Consider the following 26,922-nt stretch of genomic DNA (forward strand, 5'->3'; position numbering starts at 1 on the left):
GGTTGACCTCAACGTTTAGAAGCCAAACTGGGTAAAATACAGGCTTAAGGTGACCCTAGGTGGGGAAGCTTAATACTTCAAGAGCAAAATGCGTTCTCCATGGTCAGCCTCACGTGAACATACATCCCAGTCCTGGAATAATAAGAGTATTGTTCCACTGTGGGTCTCCTGCCAAAGGCATATAACTGCAAACTTGGGAAGACTCTGGTAAACTGGTGGTGTGAAGAGTTCTGTTGCACTGGGGAAGCCTTTCAGCTTTGAACAGACAGTTTAAGGACCCTTTCACACCTACCTTGTTTGGTCCGGATTTTCTGACTTTTCAGTTTAATCCGAATCAATATTACTGGTGTGAAACCTCCCCCAGACCATGATCCGGACCAAACAGACAAAATTTGGTCAGACAAAAAGGATCAAACTGAACAAAGGTTTGGATCATTTCTAGCGTGAAAGCATTTCCTGTATGGTTCGGACTTTCAGACCATTTACAGGAAGTTCCAGTTGTTCATGCAGGATTGCTTGCAGTCTTCTCCTCCTTTCCTTCCGGCGACAATAAAATGTTCGCACAAGGACGTTCATTTGGCGAATTTGAACTAGCCTCGAATATAGTTGGTGCTGCAGGTAGTAATAACAGTATATTGGCAACGATACACGCGTGTTCATTCATTCTTGTCAAAGTTACCTGCAGAATTGACAACACGCTGACGCCAGACACACGTCCGTTTACAAACCAATAAATGTCAAAATGCAGCCCACATAGATGATGACAGGACGCAAGTATGTCATGTGAAGTTCTTTAGTGCACTCGCATAATTGCAATGTAAAACCAAACCAAAACTTACTGTATGTATAAAATGTTTCAAAACATGAACTTTAGTTCGAACCTTGGTGCGGACTTTCAGGCATGAAAATTCCCTCAGAGAAGAGTTGCTGATAAAATCTGACTCTAGAATTCAATCCATTTAGCTGAATAACAGGAATCGTCCAAAACCACATAAGCGGCTGTAGTCCAGCACGTGTTACAATAATATTTTATGTCCTAATGTCCTAATTATATGTCCTAATCTGGGACAATAACATGATAATCCAAAAACCTAAAGGTATATGTAGCTATATGGTAATATTGTGCCAGATCAAGATCATGGAAACGTGAACATAATTTTTCTAAATCATTTAAATTGTGAGACTAAGAGAGCTGAATTCAGGTAACAAAACCAAATATAATGATCTCAGATTCAACATATAGCCTAGCTAGGTTTTATCTCACACCTGCCTCCAGAGAGTCACGTCTGATCACATGGAAGCTGTGCTTAGCAACCAGGAGAAGAGCAAAAAATGGCACCCCCTCAAGGAGATGACCTGGAGAACAAGTTTCAATAAGCAGTGCTATAAACCAAATAGAAAAGGTCTCACCAAATCAGTTTAAGAAGATATATGGCAAGCAGACTATTAGAACAGTTAGCCTATAAACAGTGACTGAAAAGTTAATTTCACAAAAATAGTTTCAGTAACTAAATTTGGGTAATTGAACTCAGTATGCTGTTCAAGGTGTTGCATTCTCAGTGGATAAACCAGTGGTATTAAAGTTCTTCGGCAACAAGCATCAGCTTCATTTTTGGTCATGGTGAAGTGCGCCCACACTGCATATTACATGAAATCCACATGGTGAGCACAAAATAGACATTGACAGTGTCAAAATGCATCAACAGAGAAGCACTGACTGTTAAAATCAATTATTTTAGCCCTTCAAAACGATTTTGGCTGAAACCAAAAACAAAATTTATATATATATTTTTCAGATGCAGAAATTTCAGTGCATCACTAGTTACTAGTAAAGCATAACCAGATTGAATTGATGCTAGTTACTAATGGAATAAGTACTAGTATATCTAATAAATAATTGCACATGAAATTTAAATAGATACTAGTAACTATTGGATTAGTAATAAATAAAAATACTAGTAGCATCAATACTAGTAACATACCACTGCTGGTGGCCTGACCCAGTAAACTAGTGTTGCTTTGGATAAAGGTCTACAGTAAAGTTATGAAGAAAAAAGTATTTTGAGAACAAACAAACAAACCAAATGTTTAAGTGTGGGACTCTTATCAACATTTGAAAAGGATACCAAGTCAATGTAAAGAATGGTAAAAAAACAGCTTGCATCCATTATTTACAGTATAAAAAACAAAAAGAACCTGTCAACTCCACGGATGAGAATCTCATCTTATGAGTTGTGCTCATCCGAAGATCTGGTACTCTGCACTTGCTTACAAAGCATTTAAAGCAGTTGTTATTTAAAATATCTGATGAATAAACTCACACTGTGATTGGACATTTATTGAATAATGTCCAGTCAAATGTAAACAAACTTCCTGGTGTTATGGACACCAGTATCTTTGATACTGTCTGTATGGTTACCCGATTTACAATACAATTTGGCTATCATTCAGATTCAAGCAACCACTTTAATCTGCTGAATGAACATTTCAAGACTCACACACCTGTAAGCAAATAATGTTGTTAATCAAAAATAGTTACCGTGAAAAGCAATCATGGACATTTGTATTACTGACAGATGTCTTTTAATTCTTAGCACTTTATTTATGTAGGGCTTTTTTTCCATTTGTAAAATAAGTATTTTGCAAAGTTTTGAAAGATTCATGGAGAAGTTGTGGCTATTATTAAGTATCAATACATTTATAAACTATAATCACTGAGTTCCGGCCGAAGATTGAACTCAGACCCTGGCGCATCGACGAATGCGGAAGAGGATAGAGCAAAACAAAACACCAGTCAAAAATTTGTCTAAAGTCTACAACGAGAATTTTTAAAAAGAAATATCGGAGGAGCTTAAGTTAGTCGGAAATGTCGGAGTAGCTTGAGTTTTTTGGCCTGCCCTGTTGAAGCGCAAAAGGAGTCTATTCTCACCTAAGCTTAGGCTACTCCTACATCCTATGTCACACGTCAGGTCAAAGGTCACTCTTTCGCCAGAACTCGACTTGGGTACAGCTGAAACCGAAAGCTAGTGATTATAGTTTATAAAGTTATAAATAAGGATATTTTTCTTACAAAAATGCATCGCTTCAGAAGGCCTTTAATAACCCCCTAGGGCAGTATGGCTTACTTTTATGATGGGTGGATGCTTTTTTGGGCTTCAAATTCTGTGGTACCATTTACTCCTATTATAAAGGCTGGGAAGAGCCAGGATATTTTTTGGCTGAAAGAGGCAAGTCATACACGCCTAAGATGGCTTGAGGGCAAGTATGGGATAATTTTTGGCCAACTAAACCTTAAATAGTCTAATAATAGATTGAAAATGAATTCTAAGTTGCAACCTTTAAATTATTCATTAACCAACCAAAAAAAAAAAAAACTGAAAAAAGAAAACTTGGCGTGGACAGAGAATGCAAATCTAAGCCAGGAATCATGCAAACTTCAGCAGTGACTGGGAGGACACGTTTACAGACGGTCACTTCCTTTATTTCTGTAACCTTAACGTTACTCCACAATCCCAATGAAGAGATGCCAACACGCCATTCATATCCACTACAAGCAAACGGGTGTAAAGATATGACAGAGACAACACTTTAAACAGCATTAACAACATACTATATGGAGTACAAAACCAAGAACGATTTCACATCTCTCTCAAAACCACCTGGTGACTAAACTAACCTAAAACACACACAAGTGGCATCATACATCTCGTATTCTTGACCTTTACCACTACTTCATTTCCACCCTGATTGTTTTATTTATCGTACTCAGAGAGACTGTTTAAGTCTCTAGACCCATCCACTTGCGCTATAAGTTACCGTCAAGCCATTAGTGCTAAGCTAAATGATAAACACTGAGATGAGACGACATTACGCTATGGTTAAAAAACGGGTACATTTCAGTGCTTTTCACGAATATTATAACTCCTTACTAAGTATTAAGTACCGCTGTTATTCCTTCGTAATGTCGGTGAATGAAGTGCTGCGTGTCCTTTGCTAACTGACTGGAATCTCGTCAGGCCTCAAACTGAGCGTCGGTTTGACGGAGGATTAAACACACACATCTAACGTTACCTTAAACCAATTGAAACGTTCATAAACTACAGTGTAATTGGAATTTCACGCCCGGTAGCGGAACGTCGTTGTGGAAATACAGCGAGAATGATAGTTAAGCGAGCGGCGACGGTTAGCGCTCGAGCTTATGACAGCGTCCCGGTGCACGCGCAGAGCGCGGCCACCGAGCGAGAGGCTCGCGAGCTGCTTTAGCTTTAGCCAGTGAGCTACACTTCCTATGCAGAACAGAGTCAAAACTAGCAACCCCCAATAAAAACGAACAGCTCAGACAGCTCAGAACGTACCAGTCATAACTGAAATCGTTTAAACGATTAAAATAAGGTTCGACTCACCAGCCGTTACGATACCAGAAAACAAGTGCAATCTTCTCAATCGACGGAAGGAGGAACGGACCAGACATTCAAAATGGCGGCGGTCCCAGCCTCAGCACTTCTACCGCAGGCGGAAGGTTACTTGACTGATTGTTCTGAACTTCAAATGCGGATGTAAAAAGGCGCGCCTGCTCTCGTAGTAAATCTATTATTATGGGAAAAGAAATTATTTGAAATGTAAAAAAAAAAAAAATACTCCCAACGTTTAATCTCATTGATATGCTTTTCTATGTCTTCACTTGTTGGTACTATTTCAAATACAATTTATAATTTCTAAATTGAGTTGTTTTGGGCATGAATAAAGGCATTTAAAAAAAAGTTCTGGTAATAAATGACTTATTTTCAATGGATGGCATTATCCAATGTCAACTGGAATATGATTGGGACTCTTCCCCACACACAAAAAAGGCTGTTTCTGTGACATAAAAGAGGTCATTGAACATCTTTTGCGTGTGTGTTTGTGTTTGAAAAAAATGGAACGAGTTATGTAGGCCCACCTGTCTCTAAAATATCCTACCTTTTATGTTATTATAACACCAACTCTCGGATTCATTGCATTGTTAACTTAGCAATTTACTTATACATAAATGCACATTTTATGAATCCTCTACTGTCTTTTTTGTAGACCATAATTCGTATGTTATATTTATTATGGGCAAAACAAATCTTTGAAATGTAAAACATACTCAATGCTTAACCTCATATAAATGTTTTTTTTATGATTTTTAGCTTTTATTATATTATTATTTTTATTTATAAATAAGCTTTGATAGTAAAGTATGCTGTGAACAAGGGTTTGTGTATTGACAACATTTATTAGCGTTTTTAAGTAGCCTATTATAAAGAGAATATAAATAAGGAATGCGTTTATATATATCCGACGATATAAATCCCAAGCTGTGCTCACTGGAAATCTCGTGATAGAAAACTCGATACTGTGCCGGTTTTCATATTATGTCGATCGAGTACAGTTGTTTTAATGCTGATCTACGTGTCAGCTCGGCGGATGACTTGCCGTGAAAGAGCCGTGCTGCGGTCTCACCTCACCTCGTGGCAGTCAGTGATGACGTCAGCGTGCAATGTTGTGGCACTTCCTTTGGGAGTCACTGAACTGGTTCTCTTTAGTAAGCCAGGGGTCGTTTGGTCGACCTGACGAGGAATTTTGTGGTGAAGTATTGCAGCATGTTATTTCCACAGTCAGATAACTGGCTTTTATACTGTCACGGCACTAAAGCCGAAGTAAATTATTCAAATATTATCTGGCTGGAAAATATATTGAATTTCTATTAAAGTCGCCATGAAATCAAAATTGAAAAAAAAATGATGGAATAAGCCATCAGTATTTATTATAAATTATGAATCCATACACATCATTTATTTTAAATCCATAATTTATTTTCAAAATAACTCTTGGAGCGACATCTCTCGGATGATGTGTTTACTGGTGGGGCAATAACCTGTCACTCACATAAGATCCTCAAATAGCAAACCACAACCATCCAATCAATTCCCCATGGACAAAATCAAGTGCTGCCCTCCATTTTTGCTTGTTTGAGAACCGTTTCACCCGGATATACCTCACAATCTGGAAGAAAAGACTAGCAACTTCTGTTTCATGCTGATTTTAAGTTACATATGTGTTTTTCAATTATACATGCATAAACGTGAATTCGATTCAGAGTTTTTATGTATAGCATTTTTTATATAGTTATTATAATTACATTATTGTTATAATAACACACAAATATATTTAATTATATATAACTATATTTAATGTTCTCTCAATTATATTTCTCAAAACAGTGAGTTCAGATCTCTGAACAAATAGTCTCTTGTTCACATCACATTTAAAAAAAGAAATTCAAATTACACATTTTGGCAAGTGTCCAAAATTGTCTAGAATTTGCACGATAACTCAATGCACGTGGCTTGCTGATCAAAACCGATTAGCTGATTCTCAGTAAAACTGTCATAATAACTCTTAAACATTCTTTCATCATGTGAGCAATCACAAACAAAATGATCCATTCAATTATCAAAATCTGTATATGTCCATTTCATAAATATCTATGGCATGGAATGTTTTCTGTTTACATGTACAGTAACACATTGCTAAAATATACCATATCACAATACAAAAATGCAACAATTATCGTGGATAGTGCTTAATCTATTGAGTATAGTTTACCCAAAATGAAAATTACTGTGTGAGAAATAATTCAGGTTTACAGAGTTTAAGTGTCAGCACTACATTAAAATATAATGTATAATATTACAATGGAGGAATATTTGCCAAATGTCTTCTGATACCAGTAAAAAGTGGCCTACATTATTTTAAATATATCTAATCAGTGACAGTGTAAGCATTCGTATAAAATAATTCTGTATTTTCAGCTTCAGAATCATGAATATTTTTACTCTGGTGTCACCGTCGTCCTGTGCTTTGGGTTATCAGCACCAAATCCAAGCCTATTTCCATCCCCTAATGTAATACAAAATCTAGCATTTTAATCAACACTACATTTTTTGTTAAAATTTTCTTGGAGTATCAAAATAATATTGTAAAAAGGTCAGTATCGTGATATATCGAATTGTGACATGAGGATATCGTTACACCCCTGTCAAATATCTCTTTTATATCCCTAATTATTGCAAATGCATGACTGAGAAGTATATTACTGTTGTAGCCTACATACATATCCAATTTGATCTAACAATTACATAGGCCTATATATTAAAAACTGTGGTTCTTTTTTTAATTCTTTTTTAGCTAAAAGGTATATATGCAAATATCTGTCCATAAAGTTCTATCTAATCTATAGTTTAGAAATTACTAATAAGTAATTATACTAAAGCAAAGGCTAAACAACATATTTGATATTATTTTGAATAGATAGATAGATAGATAGATAGATGTTTTAATCGAGTAGGCCACATTTATATAGCCAATAGAAAAACGGCATTGTCCTCCACATCAAACGTACGTGTATCCCACAATGCGTCTCGTTGTTTCTTTAAGAACCCAAACAGGCTTACAACCATAGAAATGAAAAAAAAAAACAGCTAGAAACGAAATTTGCAAAAATTGTGAAAAAAAAAGAGGCGGAGAAAAGCGCAAAGAAGTTATCTCTAATTGGACAAGTACTTTGTCAACTCATTTTGTGCTTATAAAATCATTTTTGAGCAGTGATCAAAGGGGTTTAAATAATAGTTTGTATATTATAGCCACTAGTAGCCAGTATCATCCACTTTGAAATTTACTTTTCTCACTGTTTGTGCTGATCCAAAATGAAGATGAGCACGTGCGACTGTTACTTTTCCCAGCGCTGTTATGGATGAACCAATCACTGCTTATTCGGAAAATTAAATGCTAATACCAACAGGTGACATTAGAAGATAAAAATGATAATGTTTATGAACACATGTTTGTAAATAGACAAAACACGTCCTGAGATTTCATGTAGCCTATTTGATCTGGTGAGTGGGTCTTGTGAGCCGCAGAGCGCCCCCTGTCGGAACACCGTGTTTCGCGCATGAGCAGAAAAAGGCAGATGATAAAATCAGTCATTCTTCTCACTTCAGCTCATCGCTTGAAATGCATGTCGGTGGAGATTCTCTGCAGTGTATTTGCCCGGCTACATTGGCGCAGGCTTTCACATCATCTCCTCACATCTTTCCCGATCTCTTATGTTTGGAAACCGACCTCTATCGACATGAACGCGCTCTTATCGCCGACCAAGGCCAAGATGTCTGTTTACGCAGAAGTGATCTTTGATTGTCTTTTAGTCAAATGAACCTAATCGCGCTGGCCAATGTAGCCGATTAGTGCTCAGTTCTGCCCGCTCGGTGCGTTTTGTTTCTGGATTGTTGTCTGCTTTAAAACATTTCCCTTCGGATTGTCCAGAAGCATCTTCACACATCAGTCGGATCAAAGAAGAGATTCGACTTTTTTCATCTGGGAGTGGGGGATAATATGTCAAGACGAAAACAGACCAACCCTTTCAAAGTGAATTGTAGGTATCCCAGGTATCGTAAACACTTTTCATTTCCTAGTTCTTGCAAAAGCAGGCGTTTTGTCTCCCGGAGGTGATAGTGACCATCATAGGGAAGCCCGAGTCCTCATGATACTCTGTGGCATTGAGTTGTTTGCTTTGGTGAAGTCTTACATCCGCATTTTACTGTACGAGGACAACAGCTAGAGGCCAGGCGTTCACACACTATCATCACAACATGGTCACGATATCAGCTTGCGTAAAACCGAATCTAGAGACTATACTTAAACCTCACGAAATATAGCCTATACCTGAACCCTGAAGATGTTTCTGTACAGAAAATATCCTCACATTCATGCACTTCTGATAATATCACACTGGTGTAATTGAGAAGAGATGGTGAAACACTATACATAATCTTAAATAATAGTCTTTAAATATAAACCGCAAAATATTGCAACCAGTGAAGCCTATACACTTTTTCTGTACGTATAGGGTTTTCATCTATTTTACTGTACTGTTTGATGTCTGATTTCACCTGGATAACAATAGAACTTTATCTGAATTATTTAGTGCTGTCAAATCGATTAATCACATCTAACAATAAAGGTTTTTTATAAAATGTATAAATATATATACATTATATGTGTGTCTGTGTGTGTGTGTATATATATATACACACACACACACACACACAAATATACAAATACACTTATATATATACACACATATATATATATATATATATATATATATATTATATAAACAAATTTTTATGTTAGATGCGATTAATCACGATTAATCAATTTGACACCACAAATATATATTTATATACACACAAACTTTTGTTAGATGCGATTAATCGTGACTAGCCTAGCCTAATCATTTTGACAGAACTAGTTTACATAGGCTATATTAATTACACAAATTATTTGTATAATATATATATATATATATATATATATATATATATATATATATATGTGTGTGTGTGTGTGTGATTCTTAATTAATGATCTTGCCTGAATAAATAAAGATGAATGCTTCTTCCCTAGTTTTCATACATTTTTCACCTGGTTGCATAGAAGCTAACTCGTGCTCTGATCTCCTTTGTAGCAATGTACACTATTAAACATTTAAATGTAAGGAATAATGTACAGTCATTCGCTCAGGCTGTACATTATATCTCTTATTGCACCAATTAATGACAAAATAAATTAACATATGGACATAAAATGGATTTTATTTTGGACTTAAAGTAAAGTTGTTGTACTTGTTTACTTATTTTACTTTACATGTAGAGACAGTGCTGTGACAGGACACAATCATAGCTATCTAAGAAACAGGTTTCTAGTCTTACAGTGGTCATTATTTAGATATGTTAGTGAATTCCACTTTTAATAAATCAGAATGAAATATTCTAAAGAGCAGGGTAATATATATGTAAACAGTTTGGCCACTCATAAACTCTTCGGGAAAAGGTTCCAAAAGGGGGGTTTCATGTAACAATGCCATATCATAACCTTTTTTGGTTCCCAAAAGAACCTTTCAGTGATCAGTTCTTAAAATAACCATTATTTTCTTAGTGTGAAGAACATTTTAATAATCTAGAGCCCTTTTCACTATAAAGAACCTTTTTTGCAATGGAAAGGCTCTGTGAATGTTAAAGGTTCTTCATGGAACCATGGATGCCAATAAAGGACCTTTTTTATACGAGTTTCCAGCTGTGTTCAAAAAGTGTACCATATTTATCTGCAGACATGAGGTAAAGATTTTCAGACCTGAAGAAAGACTGAAACGTTACAGTAAATGATACTCTGTCTTTTCCCTCCCAAATTGATTCTTGGTAGGCCTACTAGAAACTAGGGGAAATGTGGGAAATTTCATTCCATGGGAACTTGTATGACTGATCATGCCCTTCCATCATGCCTGGCTTTTGTCAGTTAGGCAAAGTGAGTCCTGAATTGGTTGTCTGGGTTTATCTGATGTCTGTCAATGACCATTCTTCAACCCCACCAAACTAGACAGTGTGCGAGGGCCCCGTCCTCTGCCTGTTCTCAGAATTTGTTGGATTGGTGGGGCTGTGGGAGAGGGATGGTTTGAATTCAGGAGTGCTCTCTCATTGTTTGGTATCCGAGTTAAGTTTTGCCTCTGTTTGTCTGTTTCGTTCCCACCCCCCTCCTCTGACTTTACCCTTTCTCTCATGTGTCTGTTGGATGATGAGTTTGTTTCTTTGTCTGGATTCAGACAGACACTGCGTCACCTCCTGCCTACAGACACACAGACTCTGAGATAACATCACAGTGGCACACAGAGGGGGAGCGAGGGTGGATGGAAGGGAGAAGACGGAGGGAGGGTGGAGAGACAGATGTACAGACAGAACAGAACTGGCAGTGGGGGATGGGTAACTCTATTCCATCAATCACGGGCTGACTGCCGTGAAGCCGCTCTGTTGTTGTAGCCTTCCGTAGTTTAGCGCTTGTATCTCTCATGCAAAATCTTCTGTCCTTGTAGATGCCCCCAAACACTCTTTGAAACTGTCCAGAGGATACTTGGAAAGTAGGGAACTCTTGAAACCTCATTTAGTGATAAGTGGATGTAAAATATTACATACGGCGGCTATTGTTTTTCAGATGGAAAAACAACATATGGTGGAGTCATCCCTGAAATGGTCTCTCAGCTCAGATATAGAATAAAGCTTCCTGAAGTTCTGCACGGCGACACTAGAAAAACCTGATTCTAGTCCACTTTGAACTTGGTCTAATATATCGGTTGCATTGAGATAAGGCAACCGTCACTATTACCATTGCTCATACTTAAAAAATCAGTTGTTATTTACTCACCTTCATGGCGTTCCAATCCTGTATGACTTTCTTTCTTCTGTGGTACTTAAAATAAGATATTGAGAAATGTCTCAAGTATTTTTTTTTCTTATTGGCATCAGTGGTGGCCTCCATGAAGACCTCCATGATTTGCCCCCATGATTGCAGCAATGCCACAGATTAACCATTTTTGGGACCTGCAAAGCACCTTTCAGTGTAAAGTTCTTAAAATAACCTTTTTTTCCCTTAAATTTCTGTTTGGTTACCAACATTCTTGCGCAGTTGCGCAGAAAGTCAGACAGGTTGGGAACGATATGAGGGTTTGTACATGATGTCACAATATTCCTTTTTATGTGTACTAATCTTTTAAGGATTTTAACAAAATCTGTAACCCAAAGTATCCGGAGTACCTCATTTTGTTGTGATTTGCACATTTTAGAGAGCATAGAAGACGGAAAGACTTTCTTGACTGATGTCATTGCATTTCACTGCATACGCCATTGATAAGATGTCATCAGATGATTGATAATCTCATGGGCAAGTTGATTTTTTTCGGGGGGGTTTAAAACTTTCAGGGAGTTCAATTTAATGTTTGTGTTATACTCTGGTTGCATTTGTGAGTTACAAAAATCTGACATTTGACATCCTCTTCAAACATTACAATGCTTATAATAACTGTCGTCAACTCTACAATAAGTAAATCCACTTCACTAGATAATTACTCTTCGACAGCGATGCTTTAGAAAACTTTAGGAAGTTCAAACACAATATTCTAAAGACGGCTGCGCGCTTGTATCTGCAAAAATCATATCGCTGGCTAAGCAAATTAATGTCAGGTTGTATTGTGATGAAATGTCCAATTTACTAGTTCTATCAAAAAAAATCCTTTATCTCCATTCCAAAATTGGCAAAACATCTTTTCTGAATCATTAAAACTTTGGTGTCTAGGACACCGTGAGCACGAATTCTTTAGTGTACACCGAGTTTTAAACACTTAGCTTAAAGGTGTTCTAAATGGCTACTCTCACTTGAAAAGGAGAAGATTATTCACGGAAACAGCGTTATCATAAGGTCGATATGTCACAATTTAAGCATATTAAGCTTTGATGTTACCTCAAATCAGGTGTAACATTTATAAGAGATCAGACTCAATTTTTGCCTGATGGACAATAAAACAGGTGGTAAAAATATCCCATAGATCTTTGAAGGAGGGATCTGATTCATATCTAGAGTCAACCTCCCAGAACACTATAGCATTTTGCACTGTGGTACTCATTACTCATATTTTCATCAGAAAACATTCAAATCTGGTTTTTTTGGTACGCCGGTTGCCGTTCATGTTACTCATTAAAGCGGCTTCACAGAAGGTGTTTGGTAGATGGCAGTAATGGGATGCATGCAGGGTGGGAAGCAGCTCCGTGTGGGCGTATAGAGTGCTCTGGAGGAGATGATTCTCACATTAGAGGCATGGACTCGCCGCACAGGAGATGCAGGCTGTTTCCTCTGGGACTGCAGTGTATGTTGTGGGTTCAGCGTGTAACGTGGGGGTTGGTGAGCGTGAGGTGGAGTGTGCTTGTTTGCAATGTGTTAATAATGCAGTATCAACTATTGTTCTGTACACGGAGCACGGTGAGCACCCTTGTTGTTGATATACAGTCTATTCTTTGAAATTCAAAGCAAAAATCAATCAGATTCAGCCTTTTTGATGGGTTGCAACACTGCATCCAGGATTCTTTTTGATAACACTTTCTATGAAGCCCGTATTTATAATGCATTATAAAGGTATTCTTATGGCATTATACAATGCCTTATTTAAATAAAAAAGTATGTTGTTTCATCTCATGAGTTATTACTGTTGTCAAGATACCAAAATTATTGTTTAAACCAGGGTTCCTCAATTAGTTTTTAACAAGGGCCAAATTATGCCGACACAAAGCCAAGGGTCACCGACTACAATGTTATGATCTCCATGTTTGCTCTGCTATTTTTGTTGTTGTTTTGTTAAAAGAGTCACAAATCACAATATAAGTATTCTGTTTTTATTTATTTTTATGTATTATTTTCTTTTTCTCAGTCTATTTTATTTAAGCAATTATGAGCATTTTTGTATTCAGATACAGAAAACTAAAGAACTTTGCATGGTGGATATTAAAAACAAATGAACAAACAACAACTTTGGATCTCCATGTCTGCATGGGAGTCAACTGATCCTGCTGATTACCACACCGGATCTCTTCTCGTCAATTTCCCAAATAGCAGATTCAATTATTAGACCTATCAGCATTCATATTTTATGACATCTATTTTAGGGATTAGCATCATGTAAGCTAATTTTGTTATAAATTTCATTCAGTAACCTGTCGTTTAGGGCCAGGCAAAGCAACCAGATTCTTATTTCACTATGAGTAATTGTATTTCATAACAATATATCTCAATTTAGCTATTTTTGTTATTTAAAGAGGCTATATGTAGAATTCAGAAACCTTTGTTTTTAGCGACACCAGTGGGCGTAAAGTGAACTGCAGCCAGAAACATCACACTCGTGCACACGTAACGTACAAGAGATTGAACTTGATTTAAGGTCTCAATATATACACAGTATATTTTTTCGTTCTTCGCTTAGAAGTAAAATGTTGGGAATACCTTTGCTGCGAACATCCTGACGCCATCCACACTGTTGAGAGCGACATTTCAATTCGAAAATGTTTTTTTTTTTTTTAAATGACAGCAGTGAGAAAGCAGCAGTTAAAGGGTTAGTCCAAGCCCGTAAGACCTCCGTTCATCTTTGGAACACAGTTTAAGATATTTTAGATTTAGTCCGAGAGTTTTCTGTCCCTCCATTGAAAATCTATGTGCGGTATACTGTCCTTGTCCAGAAAGGCAATAAAGACATCATCAAAGTAGTCCACGTGACCTCAGTGGGTTAGTTAGAATTTTTTGAAAGTGAAAGTGAAAGTGACACGTGATGGCATCGAAAGCATCGAAAATACATTTTGTTCCAAAATTAACAAAATTTTGTTTTGTTGACTTTATTCAGCATTGTATTCTCTTCCGGTTCTGTTGTCAATCCGCGTTCACGAGGCCAGTGACGCTGCTGACGTAAGACGCTGCTGACGTGTTATCTGGTGCGTCCGTGTATTCGGGTTCAAATAAATATGTCTGGTTAAAAAAAAAAAATCCTTAAAAATCCGAAATCCTTAGACATGTTTGCAAAGATTGTTTTGTTTACAGCGTGCGTCTCCCTCAGACTGTAAACGAAGCTCGGGCGCAGCAGATAACACGTCAGCTCGTCTTACGTCAGCGGACTCATGAACGCGGATTGACAACAGAACCGGAAGACAATACAATGCTGAATAAAGTCGTTGTTTTTGTTATTTTTGGAACAAAATGTATTTTCGATGCTTCAAAAAATTCTAACTAACCCGCTGAGGTCACATGGACTACTTTGATGATGTCTTTATTGCCTTTCTGGACAAGGACAGTATACCGTACATAGATTTTCAATGGAGGGACAAAAAGCTCTCGGACTGAATCTAAAATATCTTAAACTGTGTTCCGAAGATGAACGGAGGTCTTACGGGCTTGGAACGACATGAGGGTGAGTCATTAATGACATAATTTTCATTTTTGGGTGAACTAACCCTTTAAGAAATCATCTGATCATGGTGATGTGGATATGAATCAGCTCTGCAAATAACCCGTGCCATGTCGACCGATGAGGTTATTAAAATTTCACTTATGATAGTTTGATTATAAAGTAAATTTGAGACTATATAGATCTGTCTATGTGAGACTATAGTTTGAATGAATCCCTTTTCTTTGCATGATACATTGACAGTACTGTACATTACAGACCAGCTCTTTCGGCATTATCCTGAACATTGTAAGCATTCGTTTCATGTGTCAGTGAACGGAAGAGAGGCTTTCTGGAGCGTGTCTGGATTTTCCTGGTGAAACAGTCTAGAGTTCTTAATTTAAAAATACAGGCTTTGTATTTAGACAACCTAGGAAGTTGGGGAAGGTCTAATTTTTTAGGTTTCGTTACAAGATGTTGCCACATTGGCAATACAAAAAGCAATTAATACATAAATTCTTAAATATAGCCCCTTTAATTTTTTTTTTTATAATACTTGTGTGCACAAGTTTAAGCTTACTGGTAACTTATTTTTTACATCAGAAACAACTCAATATGTTTTTGTTGATTTTATAATAAAATGTTTGAAGCAAATGTGTCATACAATTCATGATGTCTTACTCTAGCCTAAATGTCTTTTGTGCTCCACAACTTTGGAATGAGATTTTCATTTTAGGGTGAAATGTCCCTTTAAGTATTAATGCTCGTAATGTAACTTGACCCACACCATTTGTGCTACAGTCATGAACGATATCTCAAATAAAATTTTTAAATCTATATTTTTGGCATCAAAAAGACAAACAATTATACAGACTTACAGTGAATGGACCCCAGATTAGAATATCATAGAGACTTGCTTTGTGCAACTAGGATCTTTTAACATGGGCCTGTAAGCAACATCCTAGAAATTTACTAAAAAGACTCAAAATACCTTAGCAACTGCATAACAATTTCCTGGCAACCATAGCAGTGTTTCGTACTGGCAAGCACCACTCAAAAACTAGTTATGTAGTATATATCGTGGTATCCTCAGTGACTGTGTTGTTTCACTCACAGGGCCTTTCCACGCGACTGGGTTGTCCGGCCCTCAGCACAATTTTGAGATGGACGCTAGAGATGACTTCATTGAAGACGGCGAATGCCATAGCAACAACTCACAGGAACCTGAAGAACAAGACAGCACAAGTGGTGAGCTACATGGCTTCAAAGGCAACTCGCAACAGCTGTCTGTGAATTTATTTATATATTTGCTTACAGCTCATAAATTATTACAAATCCAGGAACACAACTGTGATTGTTCTGTTCAGTGTTGAGACTTAGAAAACAAAAGCAAGGTGACCTGTGATGGCGCCGTCGATAATATTATGAACACATTTCTTTCCTATACTTCCAGATGACGGTGATAGTGATTTTGATAAGGATGACTCCTCAAATGCCTCTGCTGATTACAGCATGATGAGTAATAAGAGTGGTCATGGCCTCATATTACAGGATGACGTCAAGGAGGTGAGTTAAGCGCGTAGATTGTTGTGATTCTTACATTCTTCTATCATCACATGATTTGCATGACCAGCTTTTTCATAGACAACTCACTTTATTCACTGTAAAGAGCCTCACAAAACTATTCAGCCTTGACCAATCTTATCTTAATGATTTGCAAATAGATTAAAAAGTCCTGAAATGCTATATATGTACAGTATATATACACAGGTGCTGGACATTTAATTAGAATATCTCAATATTGATAGAATATCAAAAAGTTGATTTATTTCAAGAATTCAACTTAATAGGTGAAACTAATATATTATATAGACTCATTACATGCAAAGTGAGATATTTCAAGCCTTTATTTGTTATAATTTTGATGATTATGGCTTACAGCTTATGAAACCCACAAAATCAAAATCCCAGAAAATTAGAATATTACATGAAATCACACAGTAATACGATGGTCATTGAACTAGGTTTTGGTTCTTTTGGCAGTGTGGGCAGGTGCAAATCCTGCTGGAAAATGAAGGAAGCATGAAGTGCTCTGAAAATGTCCTGGTAGACGGCTGCGTTGACTCTGGATTTAATAAAGCACAGTGGACCAAAGTCCTCTTTTCTGATGAGAGCAAATTTTGCATCTCATTTGGAAACCAAGGTCCCAGAGTCTGGAGGAAAAACGGAGAGGCACACAATCCAAGTCCAGTGTGAAGTTTCCACAGTCTGTGTTGGTTTGGGGAGCCATGTCATCGGCTGGAGTTGGTCCACTGTGCTGTCCACGCCAACACAGCCGTTTACCACAACATTTTCAGAGCACTTCCTGCTTCCTTCAGCAGACAAGCTTTATGGAGATGCTGACTTCATTTTCCAGCAGGGTTTGCACCTGCCCACACTGCCAAAATAACCAAAACCTGGTTAAATGACCATGGGATTACTGTGTGATTTCATGTAATCTAATTTTCTGGGTTTTTGATTTTGTGGGTTTCATAAGCTGTAAGCCATAATCATCAAAATTATAACAAATAAAGGCTTGAAATATCTCACTTTGCATGCAATGAGTCTATGTAATATATTAGTTTCACCTGTTAAGTTGAATTCTTGAAATAAATCAACTTTTTGATGATATTCTAATTAATGACCAGCACCTGTATATATGTATGTATATATGTATATATATATGTATGTATATATATATATATATATATATATATATATATATATATATAATGATAGTCTAACCTTAACTTCTAACCTTAAAATTAAAATGTAAACAATACCCACATTTTATTTATTTTTTGGGGAATAAAAATGGGGAAAAAAAGAATTGGGGGAAAAATGCACGCTTTTCATGTGATTTTGGCCTACTATAACTGTGCGTTCACACCGCCGCCAGCGAGAGCGGCAAAATTCGCTCTTGCTGCCCTGCCAGCGACGTCGTGCAAAGATTCGTGGACGCTCTGTAAGCATTATGTGAATACTTGGCTAAAGAGATGCGTCTTTAATCTAGTTTTAAACTGGGACAGCGAGTCTGAGCCTCGAACAATATCAGGAAGGCTATTCCAGAGTTTAGGAGCTAAATGCGAGAACGCTCTCCCTCCTCTAGTGGACTTAGATATCCTTGGAATGACCAGAAGGTTCGAATTTAGTGATCTTAAAGAGCGCGATGGATTGTATGGCGATAGAAGGTCTGTTAAATACACAGGGGCTAAACCATTTAGGGCTTAATAGGTCAGTAATAGTACTTTGTAATTGATACGGAACTTAATAGGTAACCAGTGTAGAGATGATAAAATAGGTCTTATATGATCATATTTTTTTGACCTAGTAAGAACTCTAGCAGCTGCATTTTGCACTAACTGTAGCTTGTTTATTGAGGATGCAGGACAGCCAGCTAATAAAGCATTACAGTAATCTAGTCTCGAGGTCATGAATGCATGAACTAACTTTTCTGCATCAGAAACAGATAGCATGTTACGTAGCTTAGCAATGTTTCTAAGGTGGAAAAAGGCTGTTCTTGTAACATATGAAATATGATTTTCGAAAGACAAGTTGCGGTCTAGTATAACACCCAGGTCTTTTACTGTAGTGGATGAAGTAACAGGACATCCTTCTAAATTAAAGTTGTATTGTACAAGGTTTTGTGGGTAGTTTTTTGGACCAATAAGTAATACCTCCGTTTTATCTGAATTTAATAGCAGGAAATTACACGTCATCCAGCATTTTATATCTTTGAGACAAACTATCAATTTAGATGAGTTAGTGTTTTCATCTGGTCGTGATGAAATATATAATTGAGTGTCATCAGCATAACAGTGGAAATTAATTCCATGTTTTCTTATAATATTACCAAGTGGCAGCATATATATTGAGAATAGCAGAGGACCTAACACCGATCCTTGCGGCACTCCTCTACTGACATTATAACTATATATAGAGACATGTTTGCTAACGAAATAAACAAATTAAAAGCCATGTGTGGGGTGTGACTTTTGTGTTCATGGTTAAGTTATATTCTAATTTACATTCCCGCAGAAAAAAAGTGTATTAGCGCGACTATCTTGCCTATAAATAGTGTTGCACGCCTTCTTATCAAATTCAAATGATCAACCTCTCCTCTATTTTGCTGGGGAACTAACGTGGTCGGAACCAAAGTTTACAGAATGCGTTCTCTGGAATCCTCTCAAACGGAGGACTTCTACATTCCGATTCGTTGCCAGCCGGACCGCGTCATAGCTCATTACCATAAAGTTGACCAGATTTTAACTCTCCTCGCCGCTAAGACGCGCCAGAGCTCGCCGCCGGGCTCTCATTGAAAATGAATGACTTTCGGGCACTTTGACGCTCTCGCCAAAAGAGATTATATATACACTTCTATTTCTCTGGATTTTTGTGGTCAGATACTACCTAGAGACATTTATTCATAAGATTCACATTTTCAGATTCCCACAGATTCTGACTAGATTGAGTTGAGAGCTTTGAATGAAGATTATCTTTTTTATTTGTTGTTTTTGAGCCACTTAAGTGCTAATTTGACATCTTTATACTGTTGAAAAAGATAAAATATTAGATTTGAAACAGATTTACACTCTGAAATCAGTAAATTGAATGAAAAGGTACGGTATAGCTTTCGGTATAACGGTATAGCGGATGTCATAAATGCCAGTAGACCGGGAAGATTTTAAAACTAGCGGTTCATTCATAATCCATAAGATCTTACCTTCATGCTGTGGAAATACAAACCGGAAGACAGAATACAACAAGCGCAGCACTAAAAAGAGGCGGAGCTACATAAGGTCATATATGTCATTTTATTTACATTTACATACATTTTGAGGTGTAGAGCATTAGAAAATTCTTCACCATCATATCTTTAAGGGTATATTTTTGTAGGGTGACTCATGGCTCTATAGCAACCCAGTTTAAATGACAGTTGGAATGAGTCACAAAGGCTTATGGATCCATTTGTCTGCCACACCACACCAGTGCTGCATCTGTAGTAGTCATTATCAGTTGTCACTTCGCTTGTGTTCAATCATACTATTTAAAATAGGACACTACATGTTAGACTGTAAGTCTTGTTACTCTAAACTTGTAACTGTTTGTTGGTTCATTATGTCTGATAGGAGAGCGAGGAGGGGACAGACCAGGGAGGAATTTTTGCTTGTCCGCTTTGTTCCCTGGAGTTCAGTAGCCCAGATCAGCTCATTGCACATGTCTACCAGGTGAGGACTACTGAAGCCTCTAGTATATTTTAGACTCTGTTAACACCTGGTAGTAAAATCTCGAGCCAAAAACGTTTTGTTAATTGACAATCTCCAAATGCAGTTTGAGTGATCTATTACATGCCGATTGTGAAGCACATCTAAATGCTGAAATATACTACACAACTTTTAAAATCTGACTGATCACTTGTTGACTTTGTAAATGGTAACAGATAAAGACCGGGCATCATACACTAAATTACTGAAGATCATATACTACCAGAAGTTGTCGTAAACAAACTCACGCTGGACATCCTTGACAAATGAAAACAATATGAGTTCTAAAATTGACAACATCAAACATTTAAATGTCCTCTGACCGGATGGAATCCAGAAAAAAAAAAAAAGACAGAGTCTGTGCCCATCCTACACTATGTGATCGTCTGTGAAATCTGTCAACTATGACTATGAAATTTGCAGACTGGGTCGGACTTTCTGCAACTAGTGATAGCTCCTCCAGACTGCAAATCTGTGCACAAGTTTTGTAGTGCATTCTAGCCTTAAGCTATTTTTTTTATAATTCTTATGTCATTCAAACGTACTTTCTTACATGAGGAGAAATTTTGAATAAAGTACTAATCACTTTTTTCAAATCATTTACAATGAATGGAGACTACCTTAAATGATAAGTTAATGCTACTTTTGGCCATTTTTGAACCTTGAAAACTCTAATCCTCATTGTAAATGCTTGAAAAATGACCAGTACAGTATTTAAAATTTTATGGAAGATAGAATGTCAAATGAGTTTGGAACAACATGAGGTTGAGTGAATAACCATTTTCATTTTTGGACTGTTCCTTTAAGTTGAGAAGAATTTATGCATGACATTTCTTGTCTTATTTTCTGTGACCAGCACACAGCTGTGGGTAGCAGTAAGAGTTATATCTGTCCTGTTTGTGGACGAGCTCTCAGCTCTCCAGGCTCTCTTGGCCGCCATCTTCTCATCCATTCAGAGGACCGTCTGTCCAACTGTGCAGTGTGTGGGGCTCGCTTCACAGACACCAACAACTTCAACAGGTCAGCTCAAGACATGATTTTATCAGGATGCTTCATTGTTTTAAAAAAAACTTAGGGTTACAAATACTCTTTACAATTTCCTGTTTTGAAATTGTAGGGGAAAGTTGAAGGAATTCCTTGACACAAGCAGTATAGAGATCAACAGTGAGGGCGAGGCCTGTGCCATGTCCAACTCTCTACCCAGAAGCCCTATGACTAACCCCAGCACAAATCCTGGTACTGTACTGACGTCATTGCCAGATGGACTTCTCCCTTCTGCACCTCCTCTTCCCTCACTGTCTGACAGCCTCAGTCCTTCCAGCACAGGCCTTCCACCTCTTCCAGACCTCATGAACCCTATGCCTGTGTACCCGGCTGGAGTTTTGCTGGTCTGCAACAGCTGCGTAGCCTACCAGCAGCTTGTGGATGCCCAGTCGCCGTCCATGAGGAAATGGGCAATGCGTAGGAAGAGCGAGCCCATAGAGATGCGGATGCAACGGCTGGAACGCGAGCGAACTGCCAAGAAGACCAAGAGGGCATGCGAGACACCGGAGGAGCGGGAGGTGCGCCGCTTAAGAGACCGTGAAGCAAAGCGGATGCAAAGGATGCAGGAGACAGATGAACAGCGGTCACGTCGTTTACAGCGTGACCGGGAGGCCATGCGACTCAAACGGGCAAACGAGACACCCGAGAAGAGACAGGCACGGCTAATCCGTGAGAGGGAGGCCAAGAGGCTAAAGCGGCGCTTGGAGAAGATCGACCCATCGCTAAGGAACCAGATTGAGCATGATCCTGCTGCAATGGCTGCGCTCACTGCTGACATGAATCTATTCCAGTTTTCCTTCCCCATGTCCGTCCCCTCCATGGACAACGGACTGTTTATGAAGCTTCCCTAACAAGCACAGCTCCAAACACCTCTCAGCCCGGCATTTGAGAAGATCTTGCCATTTTAAAAGAATGACTATCTTGACTATAACTGTGATGAAAATTTTATGCTCTTGCAGTTTCAAGGAGGCGCTCACCCTGACAGTGATTTGCAGTGATTTAGGTACCAGATGTCATTCATTTTCAATGAGATATTTGATGCAACGTGAGAGGCCATGAGTTGCAATGCAACAACGATGAGCAGAGTTCGACTTTATGCAGACAGGCAGCAACACGTGGCGTCTACCACTGGGAGTGTAGACAGCGAAGCTCACATGATTCGCTGCCTGAAACCGTAGGATATTGCAGTACAGAAGCGTTTCTACTGGACAGACAGGGCAGGCAATTGCTTTGAACCCCAGATGGTGGCGGGTTACAGTAGTCAACAGCAAGAAGAAATAAACCTCCTTAAAACCAGTGCTCAGCAATGTTTAGTAGACTGATGACATTTTTGAGAACCCACCTCATCCCTTTAGCTATGACCTCAATGAAACATTGAAATAAGCCAATTGGTTTTAGTACAAACCAAGAGGATGCAGATGATGTTCCCATCTGGTAGTCAGAGGAGAAAAAAAGGGGCCTGAGGCACTGGAGTCCTTTACCATCACCACCAGTCAAGTAGAACGCCCACTAGCAACCAACAGTATGGCGACTTGCTGACCCCATTGTATGAAACTTATTTGCTGTCAGTGTGAACGACCCTTTGTGGATTTATGTAACATAAATTGATTTACAAAATTAACTGAACTTGTATAAAAAATTCCAACATTCGCAGAAGGGAAACATGTTTCCCTGTCTGTAAGCATGTTTTAGGAGATTTTTCTACTTACTTATCAAGGCTCAGACTTTTAGCCATATTTCTTCAGAGCAGTGAGGCCTTTCCATAAGGAGGTTCTCTGTTTGCACACGGACCTATAGTGACAGGAGTGAGACATGTAGCCACACTCAGCCTGCGGTTCAAATTTCCAGTCTAAAAGGTTGGAGTTTACCTGCAACTGGCTCATCTCCCAGGACCCCAGAGTGGGCCACAATTAGCTCATACTACAGAACCAACTACCTCACCATGGGCTCTTTGCATGGGCTAGTCACATCTGTGGCCTTGACCGGGACCACAGAGGCCATGCAGGACCACACACACTGACTCAACGTTTCTTATTACAACACCTGCTATAGTCCAGGGGAGTCCAAACCTGCTCCTGGAGGACCACCTTCCTGCAGTTCAGCCACAACCCTAATTAAACATACCTGAAACATATAATCTGGGCATTCAGGGTTAATTGAAACCTCCAGAAAGGTGTGTTGGACGAGATTAGAGATGAAGGTGGCCCTACTGGAGTAGGATTGGACACACCTTGCCCTACATGTTTGCTGAAACGACAACACTTTATTTAAATGCTGTTTTAATGCCACTGATCCAAATGTTGAAATCTATGTGGGCTTGTGGTCTCCTGGTCTTTCCTCACATGATTTTGTGTCCACGAGACCATATGGTGTCCTATTTATCAAGATTTACAAGGATGCCACCTTTGCCGCCAATATGCCCCTCGTTGCACCATTTAGCCCGGACTATTTGTGTGCGCACTCCAAGGGCTGAGGGTGCCATTTGGGAAAACCTCTATTGGAGATGTTGTCCTTTTCAAAAGGCGGCGGCCATCTCTGTGGATGTACTGTTAATTACTGAAAGTATCTGTTTCGAAGCACATTCAGACACACTTCTCTGACCTCCCAAAGGCTTTATACCTTATCACAATGCTAAACGGGTTGTGTTGTTTTTTTTGCTAGGAACTCAGGGATGGTGAGGATCATCGGCATCCTCACAGCCTGAGAACATGAGCAGGAGCAGGAGACCTCCTATTCCTAATTCTTCATTATCATCATAAATTTCTCAAACAGATACTACCTTATACTCACTTTTACTGGTCACATTGGCCTTTTTTTTCTCTTATTCAGACTGCAAACTCACCTGAGCCAAACTGTCGATAAGGATATTACATAACTCCATTACATCGCAACCAAATCTGCCCTCTGCTGCTGTCACTGTACTGTATAATGTGTATTTTACCTCTTTAAACTAGTGTGGTCCTGAATTGGACCTGGGAATGCTTGTTGTTAATGGTGAGGCACTTAGTGTGTGCTCGATCTTAATGGCAACACAAGTAGTGTACAAATTGAAAAAAAGTTGCCTTGTCACTGGAAAGTTGTGCTTTGGTTTTATATTTAATGATTTAAATGATTGTGTGCTATTTTTATGAGATGTGCAATGATGTAAAGGTTTAGCGAATGCATGTACAACGAAACAATCAGGACGAAAACTTCCAGAGAGAAATCCCTCGTATATGAAGCAGTGATAATGCTGCATGTGTATGCTAAAAATGGAAATAACAAGGTAAATACACATTACAAAATGTTTCAGACTAATTTAAAGGTGAGGTGTGTAATTTCTGTGCCACCGTCAGATGCCCCGTCTACCATTGTTCATTCAAATAGGTACTCCCACCCCAAATTTCAAACCGATCCAAAGGTTAACACGTAACTCCCAACAAACAGAGCAAAAGCGCCACTGAGCCAGTGTTTATGGCAGGGTTTTTCAAACGTTTTCAGGTGGTTGACCACTTCAAGAGTGAAAGGAAAAGAGCAGGGGTCTTATTCAATGTCCTTTTCACTGATTCTGTCTTGAGCCATAGTTCTATACATTTGCCAGAAGGCTGTTGTTCTTATTTTGTGGAAAGGACTGAAACTTGTAGCTAATAAACTTAAATGAGCCAACTGTTTGCTTGCTAAGAAATAAGACCAAACACTTACGTACACTGACATATAAACGTTAATCATTGAAGACAGTCAACGGAAAGACTTTATCTTAAAATGAATGTCATTTAATTGTTAATAAGTTAATTAGTTGATTAATTCAATGTTGGTGCATCTTATAATTTATTTATTCAGGTCTTTTTATTGACTAAAGTCACAACCAGTTTGAGAACCACTCTGCACAAAGTTGGGAGAACATTACACACATCACCTTGAAGCTTTACTTCTCAGTGTTTCATATGGGCGGAAGAGTCAGTCATGTTAAAACGGACCACTGTACATCTGGAAGTACCTCTTGAAAACAGGGTAGTCTGTGTGTATGATATGTATGTCTTATATTTCATTCCAATACTTATTACAATTTATTTATTACTGCAGTGAATGATGCACATTCCAGTGATTTAAATTCACAATGTTGTCATAACCATCTTTAGAGATACCTCTAATGTTCAAAGTGAAGCAGCTGAGCTTTTCCGCACGGTTGAAGGCAACTGGATACTGGTCCCACGTTTATGCTGTTGTGAAGTATTTATGATGGGTTCCTTAAGGAAAAGAAAAGGATTTGATGTACACGTGATGAAGCATCACTATGCAATTGTGAGCTGTACTCAAGAAAATTTGTATTACTACTATGCAGTTGATAGGAAAGTAAATGGACTCAAATGCTCCAGACTCACAAACCTCAGGCAACTCTTGACAGTCAAGCCATTTGTCCTCAAGTCCGTAATCCTCGACCACGAGATCCATCCATAGTCTTGTTGTCATTTAATCGAGTTAATGTATGCACATTCAGGAAGAAAAATGCAATTGTTATGGTAAATTCCCTGAAATTCATTATTAAGCAGAGTTATATCATACAGTAGCATCAAAGTTGAGGAAACGCATCCCAATGCAATGAGAAAATTTAACGATTCTCTGTAGTCTAGAATGAGATGTTGACAGGATGCATTGTCTATTTTGAGGATAAAATATAAAAAGAGTATTTTCAAACATTAACCCTATTTAGTCTGCATTATTCCTAAACTATATTTTAGAAGTATGCATTGCCGTGTGACATGCTATGTTTTAAAGAACCATTTTCTTTACATATTTGTGCATACAAGTAAGTGAACCCCTGGCAATGGAACTTGCATGTTATAAACTACATGTTAATGCATTTATTCAAGCTTTTCATTAAGGATTGGAGTCCAATAATTACTTGCCTTTTTGTCATCTATCTAGATATTTTCATGATAATGTTTACAACTCTCTAAAAGGCCAAAATGACTGAAACCTTGTAAAGTGACAAGAATAGCACTGGTCACAACAACGCCAAATCCTGTCCTATTCAGAAAGCCATGCTCTGTTATCGGGTTAACAGATTGAAAGCTTATCATAAAAGCAGGAACAGAATGTGGAATAAACATTGACTTTACTGCTAAGAGTTTGTTTCTGTCTTTCTCTCTTTAAAAAAAAGTGCACACATGTAAAGTGAGATTAAAACATCCAAGACCATATTGAAAATGTGGTATTCATAAATAGTCATGCTGATAATGTTATCTGTAATGGCGAAAATAGACATCAAAAAATCAAAATGCAAAACAAGGATTTTCACTAGTACACTTTCAAGCCCCATTAAAATATATATAAAAAATATTTGTATTTTCCCTGCATTTCATCTGAAATTTGGTCACAACATGGTTTGATCAGTAATCTTGATCATTTTCAAAAGATGACAAATAATTCACCCCATAGTGGAATATAAAATTAAAAAAACAAGAGCAATTGAACATTCACAGACTCAAAAGTTTGTATTTCAGATTTAAAAAAAAAAATAATGCATACTACATTGGATATTATTGTAATCATAATCATTATTAAACTCTGTAATATATGCATTGGATTCATCAGATGCATCAATGCACTTTTCCAACCCTTTTTAAAATGTATTACAATTTACTAATTGAATGGAACGCATAAGAAAAACAGACGTGAAGCCAGCATGTTAATATTATATAGATATATATATATTATATTGTGTTTACTTAAACATGATAAATGCAATGTTTCCAAGAAGTTAGCT

General features: G+C 37.9%; 2 protein-coding genes across 4 annotated transcripts in view; one reads left to right on the forward strand and one right to left on the reverse strand.

The window, feature by feature from the left end:
- Positions 1 to 4,552, reverse strand: part of ap1g1 (adaptor related protein complex 1 subunit gamma 1) — a 40,181-nt gene extending 35,629 nt beyond the window's left edge. The window contains exon 1 of one of the 2 annotated variants that reach the window (XM_077201850.1): positions 4,404 to 4,552. The gene's annotated coding sequence lies outside the window, so the exon portion shown is untranslated. The remainder of the gene's footprint in view (positions 1 to 4,403) is intronic. The other variant, XM_077201851.1, reaches the window with a different exon arrangement.
- Positions 4,553 to 7,991: 3,439 nt separating this feature from the next.
- On the forward strand, positions 7,992 to 26,281 carry znf821 (zinc finger protein 821). 2 transcript variants are annotated; one of them, XM_077201857.1, is made up of 6 exons: positions 7,992 to 8,468; positions 15,946 to 16,077; positions 16,283 to 16,395; positions 19,998 to 20,096; positions 20,989 to 21,152; positions 21,250 to 26,281. In XM_077201857.1, exons 2-6 carry the CDS (start codon positions 15,993 to 15,995, stop codon positions 22,025 to 22,027), a joined length of 1,239 nt encoding a protein of 412 aa, XP_077057972.1. In that variant the 5' UTR covers positions 7,992 to 8,468; positions 15,946 to 15,992; the 3' UTR covers positions 22,028 to 26,281. The 2 variants fall into 2 exon arrangements, with proteins under 2 accessions (XP_077057972.1, XP_077057971.1); XM_077201856.1 differs by having other exon boundaries at positions 8,028 to 8,455.
- Positions 26,282 to 26,922: the final 641 nt, after the last annotated feature.

Source organism: Siphateles boraxobius, unplaced genomic scaffold, assembly GCF_051911475.1.
Source record: "Siphateles boraxobius isolate OS27281-9 unplaced genomic scaffold, OSU_SipBor_1 48, whole genome shotgun sequence".
Classification (NCBI taxonomy): domain Eukaryota; kingdom Metazoa; phylum Chordata; class Actinopteri; order Cypriniformes; family Leuciscidae; genus Siphateles; species Siphateles boraxobius.